This window comes from Chelon labrosus (assembly GCF_963514085.1).
Source record: "Chelon labrosus genome assembly, chromosome: 3".
Taxonomy (NCBI): domain Eukaryota; kingdom Metazoa; phylum Chordata; class Actinopteri; order Mugiliformes; family Mugilidae; genus Chelon; species Chelon labrosus.
The window spans coordinates 23418888-23438167 of NC_140339.1; the positions used below are offsets into that span (position 1 = coordinate 23418888).

The following is a 19280-nucleotide window of genomic DNA, read 5'->3' on the forward strand; positions in this document are numbered from 1 at the left end:
AAATTGTTGCTGGCAGCTGGAGTGAACCACATTGTTCAGCACTGTGTTAGAGGTAACTGATCTGTCTGTGGAAGTAGTTGGTTTTGGCTTGTATGTCATGTCACGAAGCACATAACAAGGACAGAGCGCTCCTCTCTGACCAGGCCTTCGCGACCCGGCCTTCCTCCTCACGCTGTCGACACGCATGCGCAAGCTGACCCAGTAGGTGGGGCAGTCGTTTGTGGTGGAATTTAAAAAGGGTAAAAGGCTTGGATCTGATAAGCCTTTTACAATGAAAACAATGAGGTGAACGTTTAGAAGCCTGTAACTAGCCTAATGGAGGCAGCAGTGTGGGAGGAATGCAGCATTTGGGAGGAGCTTTGTTATGACGGCTCTTTTTCTTTGCAACAGGAGTCCTGCTAAATTGTTACAGTCTTGAGCTGGGTGATTGTGCTACAGTTTAGCAGAGTTGCTGGATTTAGATTTCAGATCGGGTGTCATTTTCCCTGATAGAGTCGGTGTGGCTTCACAGGTCTGGCAGGGGTGGAGAAACGGGTTTCTGTTAGAGAAGATTCTGGTTTTGTGTTGCTGGTCACAATGGGGATCAAGTTATAAATAATCTGGGGATCAAGTTATAAATAATCTGGGGATCAAGTTATAAATAATCTGCCAGTGCACTTGTGTCTTTGCAGTGTTACTAAATTAGAATCCATGAAGCATCTCGTTTCTCTGCTCGGTCCTTTCGTCTTTAGCCTGATTGACCTCTGGAGATCAAAACGGCTTTCATTCACATGCTCAGTGTGTCTTGGAAGAAATCTTGTCAAAACACTACTTGGCACAAACAAGCTCTTCTGTCTTTTTGTTGCACCTTAAAATATTTTTTTCAAAGCTTCCAATCATGCAGCAGACTGTTCCCTCCTCTCAGCGCCGCAGTCTGAGTAGGCGCTTATTTGTTTTTGAGTGTTTCCAGTAATATTCTGGTATCCTGCCAACTTGGCAGTTGTGGTTCCTAAATGCTCTAGAGGTAGGGTTTAGTTTTTTTGTTTGTTTTTTTTACTGATATCCTTTGAAAAAGAAGTGCTCCAGCATGTTATATCATCTGTTTTATTGATGTGACAGGCTCGTCAGGTCTGTGTTCTTCAGTTTCCATGGAACTCCTTAAAGTTGGCGCGTTTGAGCTCCCCAGTCGAGTGACGGGAGCTCTAAAACACAGGATTTCTTTCTGGGCCATTTATTATGTTGCAAAGGTAGTGGAATTTATCACATCTGTGTACTGTATCAGTTGTTGGAGTGTGTGTTCATGAATATTTTATTGCTGATGTAAGCTATGCATCAGTGAGTTACAGCCTTCGTCCTCCCCCCACTCATCAGATGGTTGTGAAACTGAATCCCTTGATGCCTGCTATTGAATACTACGCTCATCTTCTTTATTGTGTATGATGGTTTTTGCTGACTGAAGCCATGCTGACTAAATTGGAAGCTGTATATGGCTTTTATTTTTTTTTATTTTTTTTAAACTGTAGGAGTTTTCTGCCACCGGGCCCTTGGATTGGAAATAACACCTTTTATATACATATCTGATTCTTGGTTGCTGGAAGGAACGCCGTGCAGTTTCTGTATCTTACTTGGCACTCAAAAAAAATCTAAAGCTTAATTTTTTGTCATTTGCATTAGGATGTTTTTTTTATTGGTTAATACAACAATATGCCATGTCTCAAGGACTGCAACCCATTATCAATTTTTTGTTGTTAATCTGTTTAGATGGTGTCTTCACATTGTTTGTTTTGACTGACCAACAACTCCAAACCCAAAGACATTCAAATTACAATAATACAGAAATTAAGGTTCTCAGTCATCCAGGGTGTGGTATATCCAAAAAATAAACTTGAAAAGGCAACTGCATTTGTTGAGTTACTTGAAGACATTTTGCTACTCATCCAGGTAGATTGTTACTAAACAAAATCTAAACTCAGTATTCATTTAGAAATGAAGAAGCCGCTTGGGCCAGTGGCAAAAGGTCTTCAAGAAACACAACTCCTGTTGTTGCCTTTGCTTCGGCTTTGTTTTTTGTATGTTAGCAGCAGGTGTTAGCATTTTAGCTTAACAGTTAATAATATTGTTGGCAATTAATTTTATTTAATAATTATGTACCTAATTGTTACAGCTCTAAACATGTATAAAAAGTCATAAATTAAAGCAAACTAACTTTTACACCAGCGATTGCTGTCCGACTGCTATGTCATACGTGCCACATCTTATTTGGCAAAACGACACAAATGTTAAACTAAATTCAGCCATCTTTTTCTTGTTTCTTTTTTTTTTTGGAAGAATTCGTTCAGAGGAGAGAAATTTTAATAATGATAAAACCATATAATTATGGTGACGGTGAAGTCCGTCAGCTTTGTGTGATTTCCCTAAATTGTGAAATGAATTCCTGTTGAAGGTGGATGTTTGTTTAAGTCAGGCCTCCTTTTCCATTACACTTCCATCATTTGGGGAAAAAAACGTGACCATTGTTTTGAAAAGCTGGCTTTATTGCTCATCATTATAACTACAGCACGGCCCACACCCATCTGCCAAGATGTAAATATAAATGTAATTGTATACATGCGTGAGCGCTAAAGTCCACTGCTGGAGCTGATGATAGAATGGGCTCAGAAGTGAACGAGGCTGTCACAACCCCAAAGTATCCAGACTCCTGCCATATCCACCGCTATATACAGGAAACCAATTGCATGGAAAACAGTGAAGATGTTGTTTTGTGAGAAGTGTCCATCTGTTTGGCTGAGTTTCTCTGAAGGCTGCTTCAGCTCAGGGAATGTTACCAATGTTCTGGACAGGATACTGTGGTGGCTATAGTTGGTGAGCCTCAGTGGCTCGCTCTCATTCCCAGGGCACTGGTCCAGACTACTTCAGCTCTCGTTCCGCTCAGTCTATGTGGAGTTACTCCAGGTCCCAGGTCCCAGGTTTCCCCTGAGCCTCTAGTGCTGCCTTTCCTTACTCTTTCCAATACACAAGGAGAACTGCAATTATGGCGTGTTGGAAATAGCTGAATCCTGTGCTGAGCTTAGCTCTGATGGAGCTTTCCCAACAAGTGGGCTCAGTGTTTAGTCCACAGAAAACTGTCAGCCTCCCACTGCTTTCCAGACCTATAATACTAGCTGTATCGTAACCCCCAGAACACACACTCACGCACACAACACAGCCTGGAACCTTTTATTATCCTTATTTGGCACCAGGTTGGTTTGTTAGTCTATTTTGAGACTGTTCTCCATTTTCTCGTTGTCCCAGCTCACAGTAACCTCCAACACTGCAACTTTTTCTAACATGCATTGGTTTTTGTATAGAGAGAAAACATATAGACACAACGACTTTCTGTATTCCACTAAAGTAATTTAATGCTGATGAAATGACATTCATCCTGTTAGGGTATATTTATTATTTGTCAGTGTCTCCCTTTATGCTCAGGGAAAGTGAACCAAGTGTGGGTTAAAATCAAAAGGGAGCAATGCAATCACATAAATATAGAGCAGTTAAAGAGCAGATCAGGCTGGCGGTGTTGTTAGACTGAAGGAAATGGTTGTGGTTGGGCTTCCTGACATTGTCCCAGCCACCATGCAGCAGTGTGGTTTGGCCAACCAGTAAGCTGAATCTAGCAGTTGTGGCATCGGCTGAACTGAGTCGGTGTGTTCAGAGCCTCCGTGCGGCCTGGACTTTTTAAGACGAAAAGGAATGTTCCCCTCCGTGGAGTTGTGAGACCTGAACTACCACAGCAGGACACACACAGACACAGACACTTATCAAGAAACAAAACTCATTAAGAGGAAATGTGTCGATATCCAGTAGGTTTAAGTAATCGATGTTTCATGTTTTGGATAGTCAGGCAAGTGACTGATGCCAAGGTATTGCAGGTACCACATGTTTCCATTCCTATTAAGTTTAATTGTTGATACATTCCTGTAGGTGTCACTGTAGCCATCATTTCACATCTTATGGTATTACCAAGCCTGAACTTGAGATGTTTATATCTGTTTTGTGGCTATTGAAACTGATGGCATGCATCCAGTAATTAGTTTCACACCAGATGTGTGGGATTGTTTTATGTTCCAATACAAATTTGGTTATCGGATAAACTCAAAACTTTGCATTGCTCTCTGCCAGCTTTTTCACGTACTGAAACACCGATACCCCAGGCAACACTGTGATCCCTGGCGTTATTTTGTTACATTTTTATTAAGGCTATCAATAGATTAAAACATTTAATTGTGATTTAAATGTGTAAAATGTGTTTTTAATGTACTTTAAAGGGATATTTAACATTTTTAATACTCTTATCAACATGGGAGTGGACAGATGTATGTTATTATTGTTGCAATGGTCCAAAACAATGACAAATACTCTCCAGAATAATGTTATCCAGGATGCTGATCTGGTGGTAACTCATTTCATACTAGCAGTAAATGCAGATGACTCAATTTTTGTCATCAGAAGCATCTGGCATGGCCTTGAAGCTGACCTGGCCATTCAGAGAGAGCCCATTTCTTTATTCATTTTTGCTGTTTTAATTAAAGGTTAATTAATTTCATTTATTTTGTGATGTATAATGATTTTCAGCTACATCCGGCCCACTTCTCGTTCTCCTTGCAAGTTGACTGAATGCAAGACAGCTGTTGTGTAAACACTGTATTTACATCCCTTCACTTACTATAAGATAATTAAGCCCTTTTTCAAGTTTTATGTTCTTTGCTTCACAACAGTCTCTGCCAACATCAAAAAACACAGGTGTTTTCAAACTGACAGTTCTCGCAGGCTTCTTTCATTGTCTCTGCTGCCAATTTACTGCTTGTCAATTAAATGTTTGCGGAAAGATGTGTCAACTGTGACGTGGCCTACAAGTTAGGTTGTGTGTGTAGAGGATTTATTACGCTGTAACCCCTTGGCACCCAGCTGTAAAGCAGCCTTAACCACACAGTATGTGTTCTGTTTCAGTTGTGTGTGGTAGAGCACTAGAATGTGGCAAAAAACTGAGAATGTGATATAATTGCATGGTTGAGCTTTTGATCTTGATTTGAGTTTCATGTCTATGTCTCCGTGTTGTATCAGTGCCGTGACAGTCAAAAGTCCCTCTGGGAAAAGTACAGTATCCACTGTATGAACTGATGCAGCTATGAGGTCGCTGCCAGTGTCCTGCCATTGTGTTATGTGTGGCTCCGTTGTTTTCATTCCCTGCTGTGACTGCAATTGAGGAGGAGGTGGAGATAAAGACGGTCTGTGTGCCGTGTATTGACGTGGAACACATGCATCTTCCGTGAGGATCCTGGAAAGATAATGGCTATTTTACCAGTCTCCTATTTAGACTTGTGCCAAACACATTCGAGGCCTTTCTCATTATTGTAGTGAGTTTTTTTGTCCTCCAAGTTTAGTTTGACATCATCTTTGACATCCAAGTTGTGATGACTGATGAGAAGAACAAGAACACAGGGAATAGCTAAAGCTGCCAGAACTTTACTTGCCAGCTGCAGGGAAGTCTCACTGTGACAACATGCTGTACGAAACTGTGCAAACAATTCACTAGTAAGACATTGTATACTGATTCACTCTACACCACCTAGCAATAGAGCTGAGAAAATTAACATCTGTACATTTTTATTGACCACACACAACGGACTGCATTGTCTCGCTTCCATGAGAAATTCATTCCTCAAAAACACTGGCTCCGAAGATTATTGCACTGAAATACAAACCACAAATGCAACAAAAACTCTTTAGGAAACTACTCATTTCAGAGGTAAACATGTGGGCTTGTGGTCTCACATTGATGTTAGTTAAGTGAGCAAGCTAGATAGATTACTTTTGGTAATTCATCTTCCTTGCACTGCTCTCTCCACTCAAGTTGTGTTCCTTAAACTGTATTGATGTTGGCTTGTTTGTCATGTTTCTTGTGCCAAGATCACATATAATATGCGAGGCAATACACTACCTAATGTCTGTGCACTCAGCGATCTTTGGAACGAGTGTCTGATTGATATTATTTTTATACCAGGCCAAGTGCAGCGTATTTGACAGGGAGCTGAAATAAAGGCAGCCATGTCATATGAGCTTAATGTTCCTTGACAAGGCAGTGACTGCTTTTCATTCTCATAATGTAGATGAGGCCCGGGCTGTTTTGCTCTGCGCTGTCTACTATGAATAATTCCGTGTAGTAACTGCATTCAACATATCTTCGCCCGATTGCTGAATTATTTGGTTGGAAGGGCTTATTTGTTCATGCTGCCTGGGGAATGGAAATTATGAATAATTTTGTTGATCGACATTCACCCGCATAAATGAACACATCAATTTCAGATCAGGAGGAACAAAGCGTTGCAGCGGCGGTGGCTGCAGCTGGTCACAGTTTGCTAATGACTTCTGTGTTGATGTACTTTCATATGAATAAAGAATGATAAGGCATGATCAAGATTGTGATTCATGACGGCCCAATCACTCTGACATTCTTACTGCTTGCAATTAATTTCACTTCCACTTAATTGCACTTGACAGTATTTTCACTCAGCCTTATTGCAAATAAGAGCGCCATACTGTTCAGCATCTGTTTCAGTACGTCGTCCATGTTGCAGATTATAATTTGAGTGTTCCCTGTGGAGTTTTTGTTAGGCATTCCTTTAGATTTTTCATAAACGGTTAATGGGTGTTTTCATCAGTGTTTTACTTACTGGCAGTCTTTTTCCTCCCCTGCATTTGCCAGCAGAGTTTGTTAACACGTCACCGCGACCTGCTGATTGGCACAGTTGTGCAGATTGATTGGCAGATCACACCACCAGCAAGCATGTGAAGCATGTGTGCAAAAGAACAAACGACAAGAACCAGTTTATAAAAACAATGGTACATGCTGCTGCTAGTGGCCAAGAGAAAGGTTGCTTTTCATTATGCCAGCGAGTAAGGACAGAGGAACTGAAGCTGCCAAATGAGGAAATCTGTCCTTCTATGCGTCAGTTTTCAGCAACATCAGTTTATGATAATGTTCTGCACAGCTGTATTATTACTACTATTATAATTATTACTTTCTTTATTTTTTTTTTACTTGTATTTATCGTTATCAGCACAATGACACTCCAAAATATAGCTGTTTATGTTGATGTTATTTTGAAATAATCTGCTTTATGGGATCCCACAACAAAGTTAATTCATCCTATATACTCTAAAGGGGATCACACACATGGTGACTGTGCATTATATAGCATCTCACCATGCAACTATGCTCTATTTTTATGTTCTGTGTAGATCCCTTTTAACAACACTGAAAGGTAAGCTGTCACATGTGGAGTTGCCACATTTAATAATGCCATTTGATAAAAAGACTTCTACGTAGGAAGCCTTCCTTGCTTTCTAGGTCATGGGCATTGAAACAAAGTCATAAGTTAGTATAATAAAAAGCACCCTAACACTCCTGTTACTAAACGTTTTAAAGTCTTTTAAAGTGAGCGTCTAAGGACATTGAATCAAGGTATGGTGTCATAAGTGAAACTGGGCTGTACAAATAAAACTGACCTGTCCAGATGTGATTTACGTCAGGGTGTCCTAACACCTGAGTATTTTTCTGGTTCTGATGTGGAAAATCAGTTTTCGTAGTTCAACTGTTGTTATTAATCTTCCTTTAAATGTGAAAGAGATTCTACAAATACCCTATCAGATGCAGCCTGCTATTATGGGCTACACAAGACCTGGGTGCAACATGCTTTGCACTTGAAAGATAACAGAGATATTCAAGGAAATGATCCTTTGCTAACAGGATGTGCTTTGGTTTCTCTCAACAGATAAATATCGAAAGCCTTTTCAGAAATGGTCCGTGGCTGTTTCCTGGTACTGTTCACAGTTGTGATGCAGTTCATTTATGGGAAACTCTGAAATCAGCACGGAGCTTTAAAACGTTATCTCCACCAGATAGCTGGAAAAAAAAGTCTGCCCCAATATAAAATGTGCATTGCTGATGATGCGTCTTACTGTGCTGGTCACATTTTGTAGACTTTCTTCAGTTACACTGAGCTAGTTTAATGTTTTAGGGAAATGGATCCATTTCGCAGTCATTTTTTTACGGCAGCTTATTGTAGAACTTTTATGTGAAAGCTGTGACAGGATCCATTATTGGGAACATTAATATTTTGTCTGTTGTGGCATGGTTATCTGTGAAATCGACGTTGAAATGGATTCACGCAAAATGAAGCCTCCGTGTAAGTGTGTGTTTGTAGTGGCCCGTAGAAATATGCGTTACCCGAATCAAGTTCAGTCTGTGGAGGAAGCAGTCTAAACTAGCATCTTTGCGATGAAATTATGGAAGCAGGAAGTCCCAGCTTGTAGCAAGACAATAAAGGGACAGATGATGAGTGATGAGACAGTCAGTCAATCATCCAGAACGATATGCTCAACAATCAGGACGGTGCCATACCTTAATGTTCATCAGTTATGTCTGGTTGGTGTCATGTTTTGAAAAGGCCTATGGAACTGTAAAAGAGCACCGTGCATAATAAAATCTGTTTTGGAGTCCTTTGTATTATCTCTTACACAAGTTGGTTTTCCCAGCACTGAAAAACTTTTTTTTTTTTTTTTGGACAAAACCAAAGAGTGTTTCACCCTTTCTGGTCTATTACATGATACTGCATTGTCAAAACTGAACCATACCAATCTCCATGGGAACGGCAGCAACAAACAATCTTGGAGTGCCTTCCCTCTTCTGTCTGTGTGCTGGATCTTGTTTTGGGATCTGTCTGTCTTTCACCCCACTTCAGTGCAGAGGGGAGGAGTACAATGAGGCATTTTTCACGCGAAGTAATGTGTATCGCCTCGGGCGGTGGCAGCAGTGGGTTGAGGTGGTGACTCGATTTCATGTCCGTGATGTTGCGGCAGGACACGCTAGAATAACAAAACCAGCAATAATGAGCAAAGAGGTTACTTCAAATACACCGTTTCTGAAATGTGCAAAGTCCAATGTGACTTTAGCCCAGCAAAAATATGTCAAATGATGTCCTCTTTGGATTTACCTCAAAGTCACTCTCAAAAAGTGGCTGCTGTGCACCTTTGGGAGACCCTCATGACAGTCCATTAAATCGAAGTGCAGAGGGGTTTGGCTTTCAGTGATGGGTGCAGAGACAAAAGTGGCCAGTTCTCTGTGGAGGGAGAGCATAGTGATGGAAATACTTTTAGATAGACAGTTGTAGGAAATTAAGAGAGGGTAGCTCCCACGAAAGGGCCCACTGGTCCAAGGTGGGATGGGAAGAACCTGCTTGGTATTTCTGTCTAGCAGCATGGCTCTATCTTTGCTCCAACAGTTAAAAGGTGAGATAGAATTAGATGGCACAGTTAAATCTTATTAACTCAAGTCTCACTGGCAATCACCTTTTGCACCATCTTCATATTCTATGCGTGTGAGAGAGCGAGAACAGGGAGAAATGCAACAGGTTATTAATAAGGGTATTTGCATACATTTACAGCCCAAGTTTGTCTTTGCCAGGTTTGATGCACTGTTAACTTTATAGAAGAAGCTTTGGATTCAGCCGTCAAACTCCTTGTCAAGGACATTGCCTCTGTGTATATCCGTCCTAAACCGACCAGAACAATCTCTTTTACCAAGCTTGAATGCTTGTCAGTGCTCTTAAAATGAAAAACAAAAGAATCCAGGAAGAAATTCCCCCCTAATCATTTAATTCAGCGCTCTAATCTGTGGCTTTCCTCGTATTTTCTGACTCACCGCTGTATTGATATCGCTGCTCATGCTTATTCATCGGGACACATTAATTCTGTCCAACCCAGGATTTTATGCTGCATGATTTCATGTCTATTTATACAATGGCGTTTCTTCCAACACTCCTGGCAGGGGGGCCCTTGGGACTGAGAAACTACCTCAGTTGAAGTTAATTCATGGTAAATCCTCTGTTGTCCCCATCACTGTCGTATTTCACTTTGTCTTACATTGAGCAAAGGAAAATCTTTGATGTGGTATCTGCTATAAATATGAGATGGGGTATTGTGCTTTCTAGGAGTTGCTTTTTTGTTTCAAGACTTGACATTATCCACTTCTTGAAACGTGTGTTTTTCTACAGTTCCTTAAAAAAATTACATGCACAAGAACTGCCTGATTGGTATAACCCACTAAAATCAAGAACATGTGTGTCAGTTCACTCTTCTCTGTAATAAACAAGTGAGTTTCCCAAGATTTTAAATAATTCATGTTGATTGTTCTGCTGGATTCCTAAAAGTGCACTTTTATGACAAAACACTGCAACAATTGTCTACCGACATGCTCTCTAGCTTTCAAAGAGCCCCAGACTCTGCCTCCTCTTCAACAATCTCCTCCTGCGTCGTATGGTTTGTTGAACTAATTGGTTGAGTTCACTCAAGGTAGACGGTGATAGACAGATGGATGTCATCAGCTGCCAAGTATCTTTTAGAAAATGCCTGCTCTTTTCCGAACAGTTTCCATGGACGACTTCCCAGTAGGTCTGTGGTATTCATTGCAGTACTTAACCAAATAGTAGTTTTGCTTGAGCAAAATGTGAGCTGTGTTTACTTGATAGTTCTAAAGCTCCATTAAGACTACCCTATGTTGGAGTTAAAAAAAGCAAACCCTGAAGTGCTAAATGTCTTCCTAGTATCCAGCTATAAAGAGCATATTTTATTTCCTTTTAAATTATATGCAGCTCAGTTTAATGTACAGACTGTTTAATACAGATTCAAAGCTCCGATTAGATGTACTATTCCCTCACAGTGTCAGAAGCAATCATACAGTCTGCTTTCCCAGGGATAGAACTGCCTCCCTTGTGATGAAAACCTACTTCCTCCCTCGCCAATTTCCTCCATCTCAGTTTAGCTGTCTCTCCCTTCCAGACACGCGCCGACACACACACAAACACACCCACAGACACGCATGCGCACACATATATTGTGTAACTAGCGATGGATGCAGTCCACTAATGAGGATGAGCTCATCAAGGCATCTGCGAGAGAGTTGACGATGTGTTTGGAGAAATTATCTCTCAAATGTTAATATGGCTGTAATGGGCGACCTTTGATTTCCAGCAGACTGATCATGAAAAGTTGTTTGCTTCCTGCTGTTAGAGATTCATCGTGTTGGGGTTCTGTGACACTGATCACACAGCAGACTGTTCGACCAGTTCCTCCTGATTTCACACATATTAATCTCAGTGTGAATGTCCACGCCTTAGGAATTCAATTTTCATTTTGAGCAAATCTTCAGAGGTAAAAAATCTCTGCTTCTTTCAACTGACTGTAAAGGCTATTGTAAAGTAGGCGAGAGCAAGTGGAGTCATTACATAAATAGAACTAAGGCTTTTTGTAGTGCTCGGAAAACGAGTCAGCAGACACTTTAAACATTTTAGTTTTTCTTTATCCATAAAGCTAAATGTAAACCAGTTTGGAAATGTATTTGAAGTAATGATTAAGGTTGCTAAAAAGCATTAAACATTTCAGTAAACTTGCTTGTGTTGGTTTAGTTTATCTATAATACCAGGAAAATCCAGTTTTATGTTTGTACTTCTGTGTTTGTACATTTTGTGAAACATTTTGCGAGTTTAAGGAGGAATTTTGCTCGGTTATTTACAGTTGAAAGCTACATTGTGTCAGCTTTCTCTAAAAGACCACTTGAGTTTGTTATTTGTCACTGAAGAGATTATCCCTGAAGAATTTTGTGCTGAGGGAGATTTTACTGGATTGGTGCAGTGGTATTACTGCAGTAGCCTTGGAGGTGTTTATAGAAAAATAAATTAACAAGTCTTAAATATTGATGAAAATAAAATATTAATGGAAGAGTAATTAGAAATTCTACAGTACCACCCCTGTAATCAGAATGAAAGAAATAATATACATAGAGAAATGCTGGCTGCTGTACAAACATTGATCACTGTGTGTGTACTTTTTCTCTTACTAGTAAAAACTGACTTCCCAGACTTGGTTTTGTGTAGTTATTTTGATTTTAAATACCAGTCACCTATCTTAATGCACCTTTATAGAAAATTTCTTTCTAACAACATCTGTATTCAGTTGATTTATGACCAGTGTTCATAAAAAAAAAGTTGGTTACAGTATGATCAAAGTTGTTTGTATGACTTAGAAAACCGTTTGTTCAGCACCTGCTGGTTGTAGGTCTGCTCAAGATGAACTGATTCTTTGAGAGGACTCCATCCTGAGACTAAAGTTCACAACCCACACAGTAAATGTTTGTGGCCTGGTGGGGGAGTGAGAGTATTCAGACATAGACCATATGTTATTTATTTTTATCACATCAATACATTTTATGTTCTTGTCAAATACAGGAAAAACCCCTGATATTGCTGGTAGATTCAAACCTGGGATTCAGTGATGAAGAGGAAGTGTCTTTAGCTTAGCTTGTCAGGACCTTGGCAGTGTTGCCATTTCATGTAACACAACTCCACTGAACAGTGTGGTTGCAAGTCTGTTTCTCAACTGTATTGACTTTTCTGTAGTGGATTACGATAATCTGTTCACACTCTGAACAACTGGAGCAGCTGTGGTTAGTTGGTGTTGCCTTGTTCTTCTCTGTACTCTTGCAGCCAGCCCATAAAGACGCTGCGAAAAGTTAGTCATCTGAGAAGAACTCCATCGACCCGTGAGCTAACAGCCCCGCAGCAGTTCTGCCACGACACTGTAAAGTTTTACATCCTCTCCATAAAGACAAGGTGTGCTGTAGTGATTAGTTGCTTTATCCTTCATTTACTAATGCGGAGACTCAATAGGGAGGGAGCGAATAATAGCAGGGGAGCAATCAATTACTTATATTTTGTGTGTTTTATTATTCTTACATTGAGATCTCAGAGGCTTCTCATAAATGTAAGCAGTATTTAATTTGTTTACATCAGTGATTTCAGTATTTATGTTAGCGTGGTACAACGCTGACATTTACTGTGTACTCACAGGTTAATAAGTAGTATAAATGTCATGGGTTTTGCCAATCTTGCGTCACAGGACGATGTCAGACCACACTATAGCTGTGTCAGCGTTGTCAACAGGTTTTCCATGAAATTGTGCAGGTTGACAGATGACAAGAAACCTACTTTTTTTTATCAGATATGACTCACAGTGTAGCAGTAGTGTAAATGTGTGAATCCCACACTATACCACACACATCACAGCACTGCTTCCTTTGACCTATTTTCTACTACATTAAAGCATAACATTAAAACCACTGCCAGGAGAAGTAAATAACATTGACCATCTTGTGACAATACAATGTTCTGCTGGGAAATGTTTGGACCTGACATTGGTGTGGATGTTACTTAGAAATATACCACCCCCCCTAGACCAGACCACCCCCAGCCCATAACCCCCAACCCATAGCAATGACACCATCCCCAGCAGGACACAGACACACGCATACACAAGAACGGTTTAGGAACAATTAAAAAAAACATGCAAAAATAACACAAGGTGTTGACCTGGCCTCCAAATTCACTAGGTACCAAACTGAACAAGTATTTGTGGATTGCGCTGGGACAAGCCTGATCCACAGAGACCCCTCCCCTCAACCCATAGGACCCGAAGTCCCCACTAACAACATTCTGTTACCAGACACCACGGGACACCCTCCCATGTCCATTGTCTGATGGGTGTACATCTTTAGTACCTAACATTTTCAGTACCTTAACAGATAACAGAGATTAGGTATGTGTACTGTAAGTCCGAACACAATTTTAATGTATAACATTTGATAAATTTTTCATCCTGGAAAGCATGTAGCTGTGTTTGGTTCCATCAAACATATTGCCCAAGGCCTCAGTAACAAACAAAAGCATCAGTTGAGTGCTTTTCCAGTGGTTCATGACTGGAGAGACCCCACAAGGTTAACAATCCCCAAAGGAGCATACCACTGCTGTTCTGCACTTTAACCCACGATCGACCGTAGAACACTGCATGTACTCCACGTCTTCAGGGCTTGAACTGAGGCTCTCTGGATAAACTCTAAACACAATGTTTAGCTTCAGAGCAGTTACAAGTTTACAAGCCTCGTTGTGCCTGTCCACCCTACTCAAATGTCCCGTATTTCACCATTTTGTTTAATACTCTTGTTTTTGTCAACACCATTAGATGTACTAATCTTTGTCAGAATAATTGAGGAAGGCAGTGGGCTGTGCCAAGAATGATAATCTGTATTTACTCTATAAACACACTGGAGGAATGGGTCGGCATCTTGTTGATATGTCTTGTTGGCATGTTGATAAATAAGATACCTAGATTTTGCCTTATACGGCTTCACGAAAACTAATGTTTGTTCCGACTTGAGTTCGATGTCTTCTCTGCGCACTAGTCAGCACTTGTCCTTCAAGTACCCTCATTTCTCAGCAAAAGATGGTCACTTAGAGGCTAAAACAAGTTAAGCTTAGGCTCTTGTCAAGTACATACATAAATAAAAGTAAACGTTAATAAGTAAGACAGAACGATTGCTGTAAGACAAACGATTAAGGCGGTAACAATAAGGAGAGAACATGTGAGAACCAAGTGCAGTTTGGCAGAAAGGCAGACCAGCTGTTCAAAGCCATTTCCAGGTGTGAAACCCGGGCGGCGCTGCCATCTTTTTAAAGGAAGTGCTTGTTATTTTCCCGCTGCCACCGTGGCGGTCTGTGCCCCTGTCCGAACCGTTCACGGCAATGAGTAATTAGATTCCAGCCTCATTGTATAAACAGGTTGCTGAACTATTTTAGGAGGCTTTATCACTTGTGCCAGTTTAAGTCTCATTTTTACAATTTATCTCAACTCGCTGATTCACAAGTAAAATATGGTAATGCCCTGGCCTTAAATCGGACGGAGTCAAAACTGAGTGGAAATGTGTCACGACTGATGTATCCGTAGCTAAACTGTAGCGATGGCCTCCTCAAATTGAATTTCCAAAATCCACAGGCTTTCTTCATGTTTACGACTCCATACGGAAAACCGTTTCCTATCATTTTATTGCAGCCCCAAACCTCCTCCCCAATTTCTCTCCAGACATTGTTCGGCTCTTTGTAAAACATAATTGTGTCAACGGTCGCTGGAGATGAGACAACTTCTGATAAGTGCTTTCCCACAAGGTAAATTTGGCAGGCGGAGAGGGAGCAAACATGCAAACAAAACCAGCAGACAGTCATTTTCCAATGTCTGTTACCATGCATTTTAATGAGGGTGATGGATTAATGCCTCACTCCTGTAACGAACCACTCGGAAAGCACCGGTAAAGCCTGTTCTGCTCTAACAGTCAGCTCTGCTTTATCGCATCGGTAATGGTCACTCACACGACCTGATCTGTCTGTTTCCACATCATTTTTCCATTTAAATGTCTTTGTTGTAAATGGCATTTTCCCCCAGTGGAAAGCAGTTAAACCCCACAGAAACAATGTGGTCTTGAGATTACACTGCCGAAAACATAAGCTCTTAAGTGTTGTTGCTGATTGCCAGATGATGATTGTGCTGCAGGGAAGACATTTAGCAGGACTGCAATGGAGTTTGTTTTGTTGAGTGAGCTGATTTTGTGTGTGTGTGCATATGTTGGCAACAGTTGAGCTGTTTTTAAAGGGTGGTGACCCTTGTCCGTGTAGGGCTATATGTGTGCATGTACGGTATGCATATATCCAAGGTTTTTTGTCTTAGAACAAGTCTCTGTCTCAACTAGTGTTTGTCATCATTCAAATTTATTTGATTTAAAATTACCTCTAGTATCATGTTCCTTGAGTATTATTATGTACCTTTAAGTGTTATAGAAGGCAGCTACAGGGAGTGAAAGTTGTCAAACGTCAAAGTGGGACCAATGTGGTAGAAATCTAACCTTTTGCCTTCATCACTCTCTTTTTCTCCTAATAAATCTGTTCCTGCTTTATGCACTGACTCTCAAAATCAAATTATTCACAAAATAAGATACAATAAAATGATCTTTTAATTTATCCCACTGGGTGAACTTGCACTGTTACAGCAGCATGTAAGTGCACACAAGAGATGGAAAAGTAAAACATCAAATAAATACAAGAACAGTAGTTATGTGTTTGTGGTCTACTGGCAGCAGGCTTGGTTGTACAGCCTCACAGCAGGAAGGAAGGACCTGCTGTAACGTTCCTTCACACAGCATGGGTGCAGCAGTCGGCTGCTGAAGACGTTGCCCAGTGCTGTTATAGCGCCATGGAGGGGGCGAGATTGGTTTTCCCATCACCAAAACCTTTGTCACTACCATTGTAATATTCCTGAATGACATGTATGTCTATGGGATATTATTACACTCTCTGTTAGATCCACAAAATGACCTAGTAATTCAAGTAGCAATTTCTGTTTTAACTGTGTTTCAACTAAGATAAGCTATCCTCTAAAACATTAACTGAACGGATTAATTGGGCAGCAATGCAAACTGTTTTTAAGTATATCTTTTCACTGGTGTTGATGTTATTTAAGGGTGTTTAATAGACTCTGCCACTCTCCACCCATGTCTTTGATCGGTGTCCAGCCTCCCGGGCTCTTATCTGGGAGAGCACAATGGACCTGCTACCTGCTTTTATTCTGCTCTTATTCAGAAGAACGGACGGTCAGCACAGCTAATGCCTTTGGAAGTCGATGTTATATCGTCTTTTATATGCAGCCTTTTTCTTGGTCCTTGTTCCTTAATACACACGCACACACACATACGCAGACTTGTCGTCTCGGTAGTCCCACCTCTGAGCCCAATATCACTGTAAAGTGTGTCTTCCCTCTTGGTTATTGCCTCCCTATTGTCCACTGGCTTTGTGTGCAGGGGCTTTTTGTGTCGGGTTGGCTGGGATCGGCCTGGTTACTGTGATTAAATGGGAGCAGAGGAGGTAGGGGGACGGAGCTGTGCCTCTTTTAGAGTAAAGGAATGTTGCAGTCCACACTGCAGTACCTTACCTCGACATCCTCGCTACACAAAACGTCCCTGTCTGATGACAAAACTTTGTGAATGTTTCTCCCTTTGTTCATTGGTAGTTTATGCCACTCACCGCATTTACTCATTTTCTCTTTAGTGCCATCATGGAGCTTTTGCTTCAGACTACATTCATACTGGTGTGACTAGCTGGCTGCTAAGCTCCAAATTAAAAGATATATTCCTTTACAATCATGTTAGATCTAAATATCTGTATTAACACCCCGAAGATAAGGAGAGAACTAGTATAACCTCACTGACACTCACATTTGAGAGCTTGAAACAAGACACATTTCATCTTTTCATGGATAAACAATTTCAATTATTAATGAATTATTAAATGGGTTTCTCTGTCAGTTTTAATCATCCTTCTTACTGTCAAGCTGTCTTTCGTATGAAACTGCTCTGCTGTAATGTGTTAGACAGGCAACAGAGTCTTTAAAGTTAAGTGTGTCACTGCTCAGTATTAATGACCTCAATTATACTGTATTAGCTGATTGAGCACAGTGGATTATGGGTCATGTATAAGATTTCCCCCGTGTGAGTCGAGATGGTGGTGCCACGAGCAGGATGGGGTTGTTGGGGACAAATTAAATATTGAAATAGGTTTATCTAAATAGACATCTTGTTCTACTGATTAGAGGCAGTCATTTAGCCTTACTAGGCCCAGCAAAATGCAGAGAGAAGTACAACAGTTTGCTGTTAACTCAGTAAGTCCTTGTCTGACCGTTAAATTCCTACCTGGAAAATATCATCTCCAGATTTAGTCAGTTACAGCTGAAGATGAACAACCTTGGGCTCTGTGGAAAGGAGACAGATTTTTGAAATACAGTGAGTCTCTTTGTTATCAGCTGTCCAGAGAAAAATCTGAAAAAAAAAATAAATAAATCCAGCAAACATTATTACTGTTAGTTAACTTTACCACCTAATCAGAACTGTAAACTAGAGGGTTAAGAACTGACACATTGCAGTGGGAAAGTGACGGTCATTGAAATTGTTCTTAAAATGATCTCCTATGTTGATCACCATGTAATGAAAATGAATCACTCCTAATTTGAGAACTGATTATATCTCTTTGTCTTTGTAGGTATTTGGTGATTATTATCACTTCCGGCATCGCACAGTGGTGAAGAGATCGCTGTCGGATCACAGAGGGACACATGTCCGTCTACTTAGAGACCCTAAGGTAAGCGGTTTATTTTAGCGGCTGCATGGATTATTGATGTTTCAGCAGGTTGTGTGTGTGAGGCGTGGGGACTGCTGCTGGATTTGTTGTGTTGTTCGTGACTGGCAGTTATGGTGTCACCATTAGTGTAGTTAAGAGGAGGAACTTCAGATACGTGGCGTGCTTATACTTATTCAGCATTTGGCAAAACAAAAAACCAAGTAGGATACATACACTTACAACAACAGGACAAAGAACCAAACCGTTAGCCCTCATTTTTGTCACTCTTCTTTTTTTAATGGCTGTCTCAGCTGAGCCACGACGTCCACAAAGATATTTTACTGTTACCCGAGTACTTTAATGTGAGCTGGTGCTTCTCTGTGGATGCTCCCCAGATACATGTACTCCTCTGTAGACCTAATTCTTCCTCCTTGACTGATCTAATTTGAAAATTCCCAATTCTGTATTTTCTGGCTGTTTCAACAGAGTGTTTGAGGTTAGTGTGAAAATGAGTCCGTGTCCTATCCCTACTGGGAAGGACAAAGAAAAGAGGCAAATTAACATTCATGCTGAGTGCATGAGTGCAATGGAGAACGAAGCTGTATCAGTATTTATTATAGAAGCTTCCTTCGGGAAGAAAAAGTTTTTAAAAATACTTTTGTTAATATATAAAAAAAAAAAAAATCATAAAATTATAAGCAACAAATAGGGTAGTCTTTTTAATCTATTTGATGAGTAATGATATTTTGAAATAATATAAGTGTACCTGAAACAGTTGAGATGAGCAAAACTGAAGTCAAATATAAATTGCAGAATTCAAATTGAATGACTCTAACAATTATCTCTTTAATAATTCCTTAGTCTGCTTTATATATTCACAAAGAACTGAATAGCTGCTTTGTCCCATATCACAACTAGAGCTGTTTAAAAATGCAAGCAGTCCCAACCCCCCAAAACATTTCATGTAAAGACAAAGGAAGCAGGAAGTCTCTATATTTCAGAAGTGCAACCAAAAGAGACGTTTTGAAAATTGACCATCAGAATAATTATATTTGGCACTCTTCAGCGTGAGCTATTTAGGGTTCATTGTCTTGCCCAAAGGTTGCATGGAAATGGGAAACTGGGATAATCATACTAGCCCCATAAACTAGTGGGTGAGCTGCTTTACCTCTGGAGATTTTCCTTTGATCTGTTATTGACCAGCATATATATATA

General features: G+C 40.4%; 1 protein-coding gene across 2 annotated transcripts in view; it reads left to right on the forward strand.

Annotated features, from left to right (window-relative positions):
- Nucleotides 1-19280, forward strand: part of furina (furin (paired basic amino acid cleaving enzyme) a) — a 74728-nt gene that overhangs the window by 20310 nt on the left and 35138 nt on the right. For both annotated transcript variants that reach the window (XM_084541182.1, XM_084541183.1), the window contains exon 3: nucleotides 17988-18086. In XM_084541182.1, the coding sequence (XP_084397308.1) occupies nucleotides 17988-18086 (99 nt within the window). The remainder of the gene's footprint in view (nucleotides 1-17987; nucleotides 18087-19280) is intronic.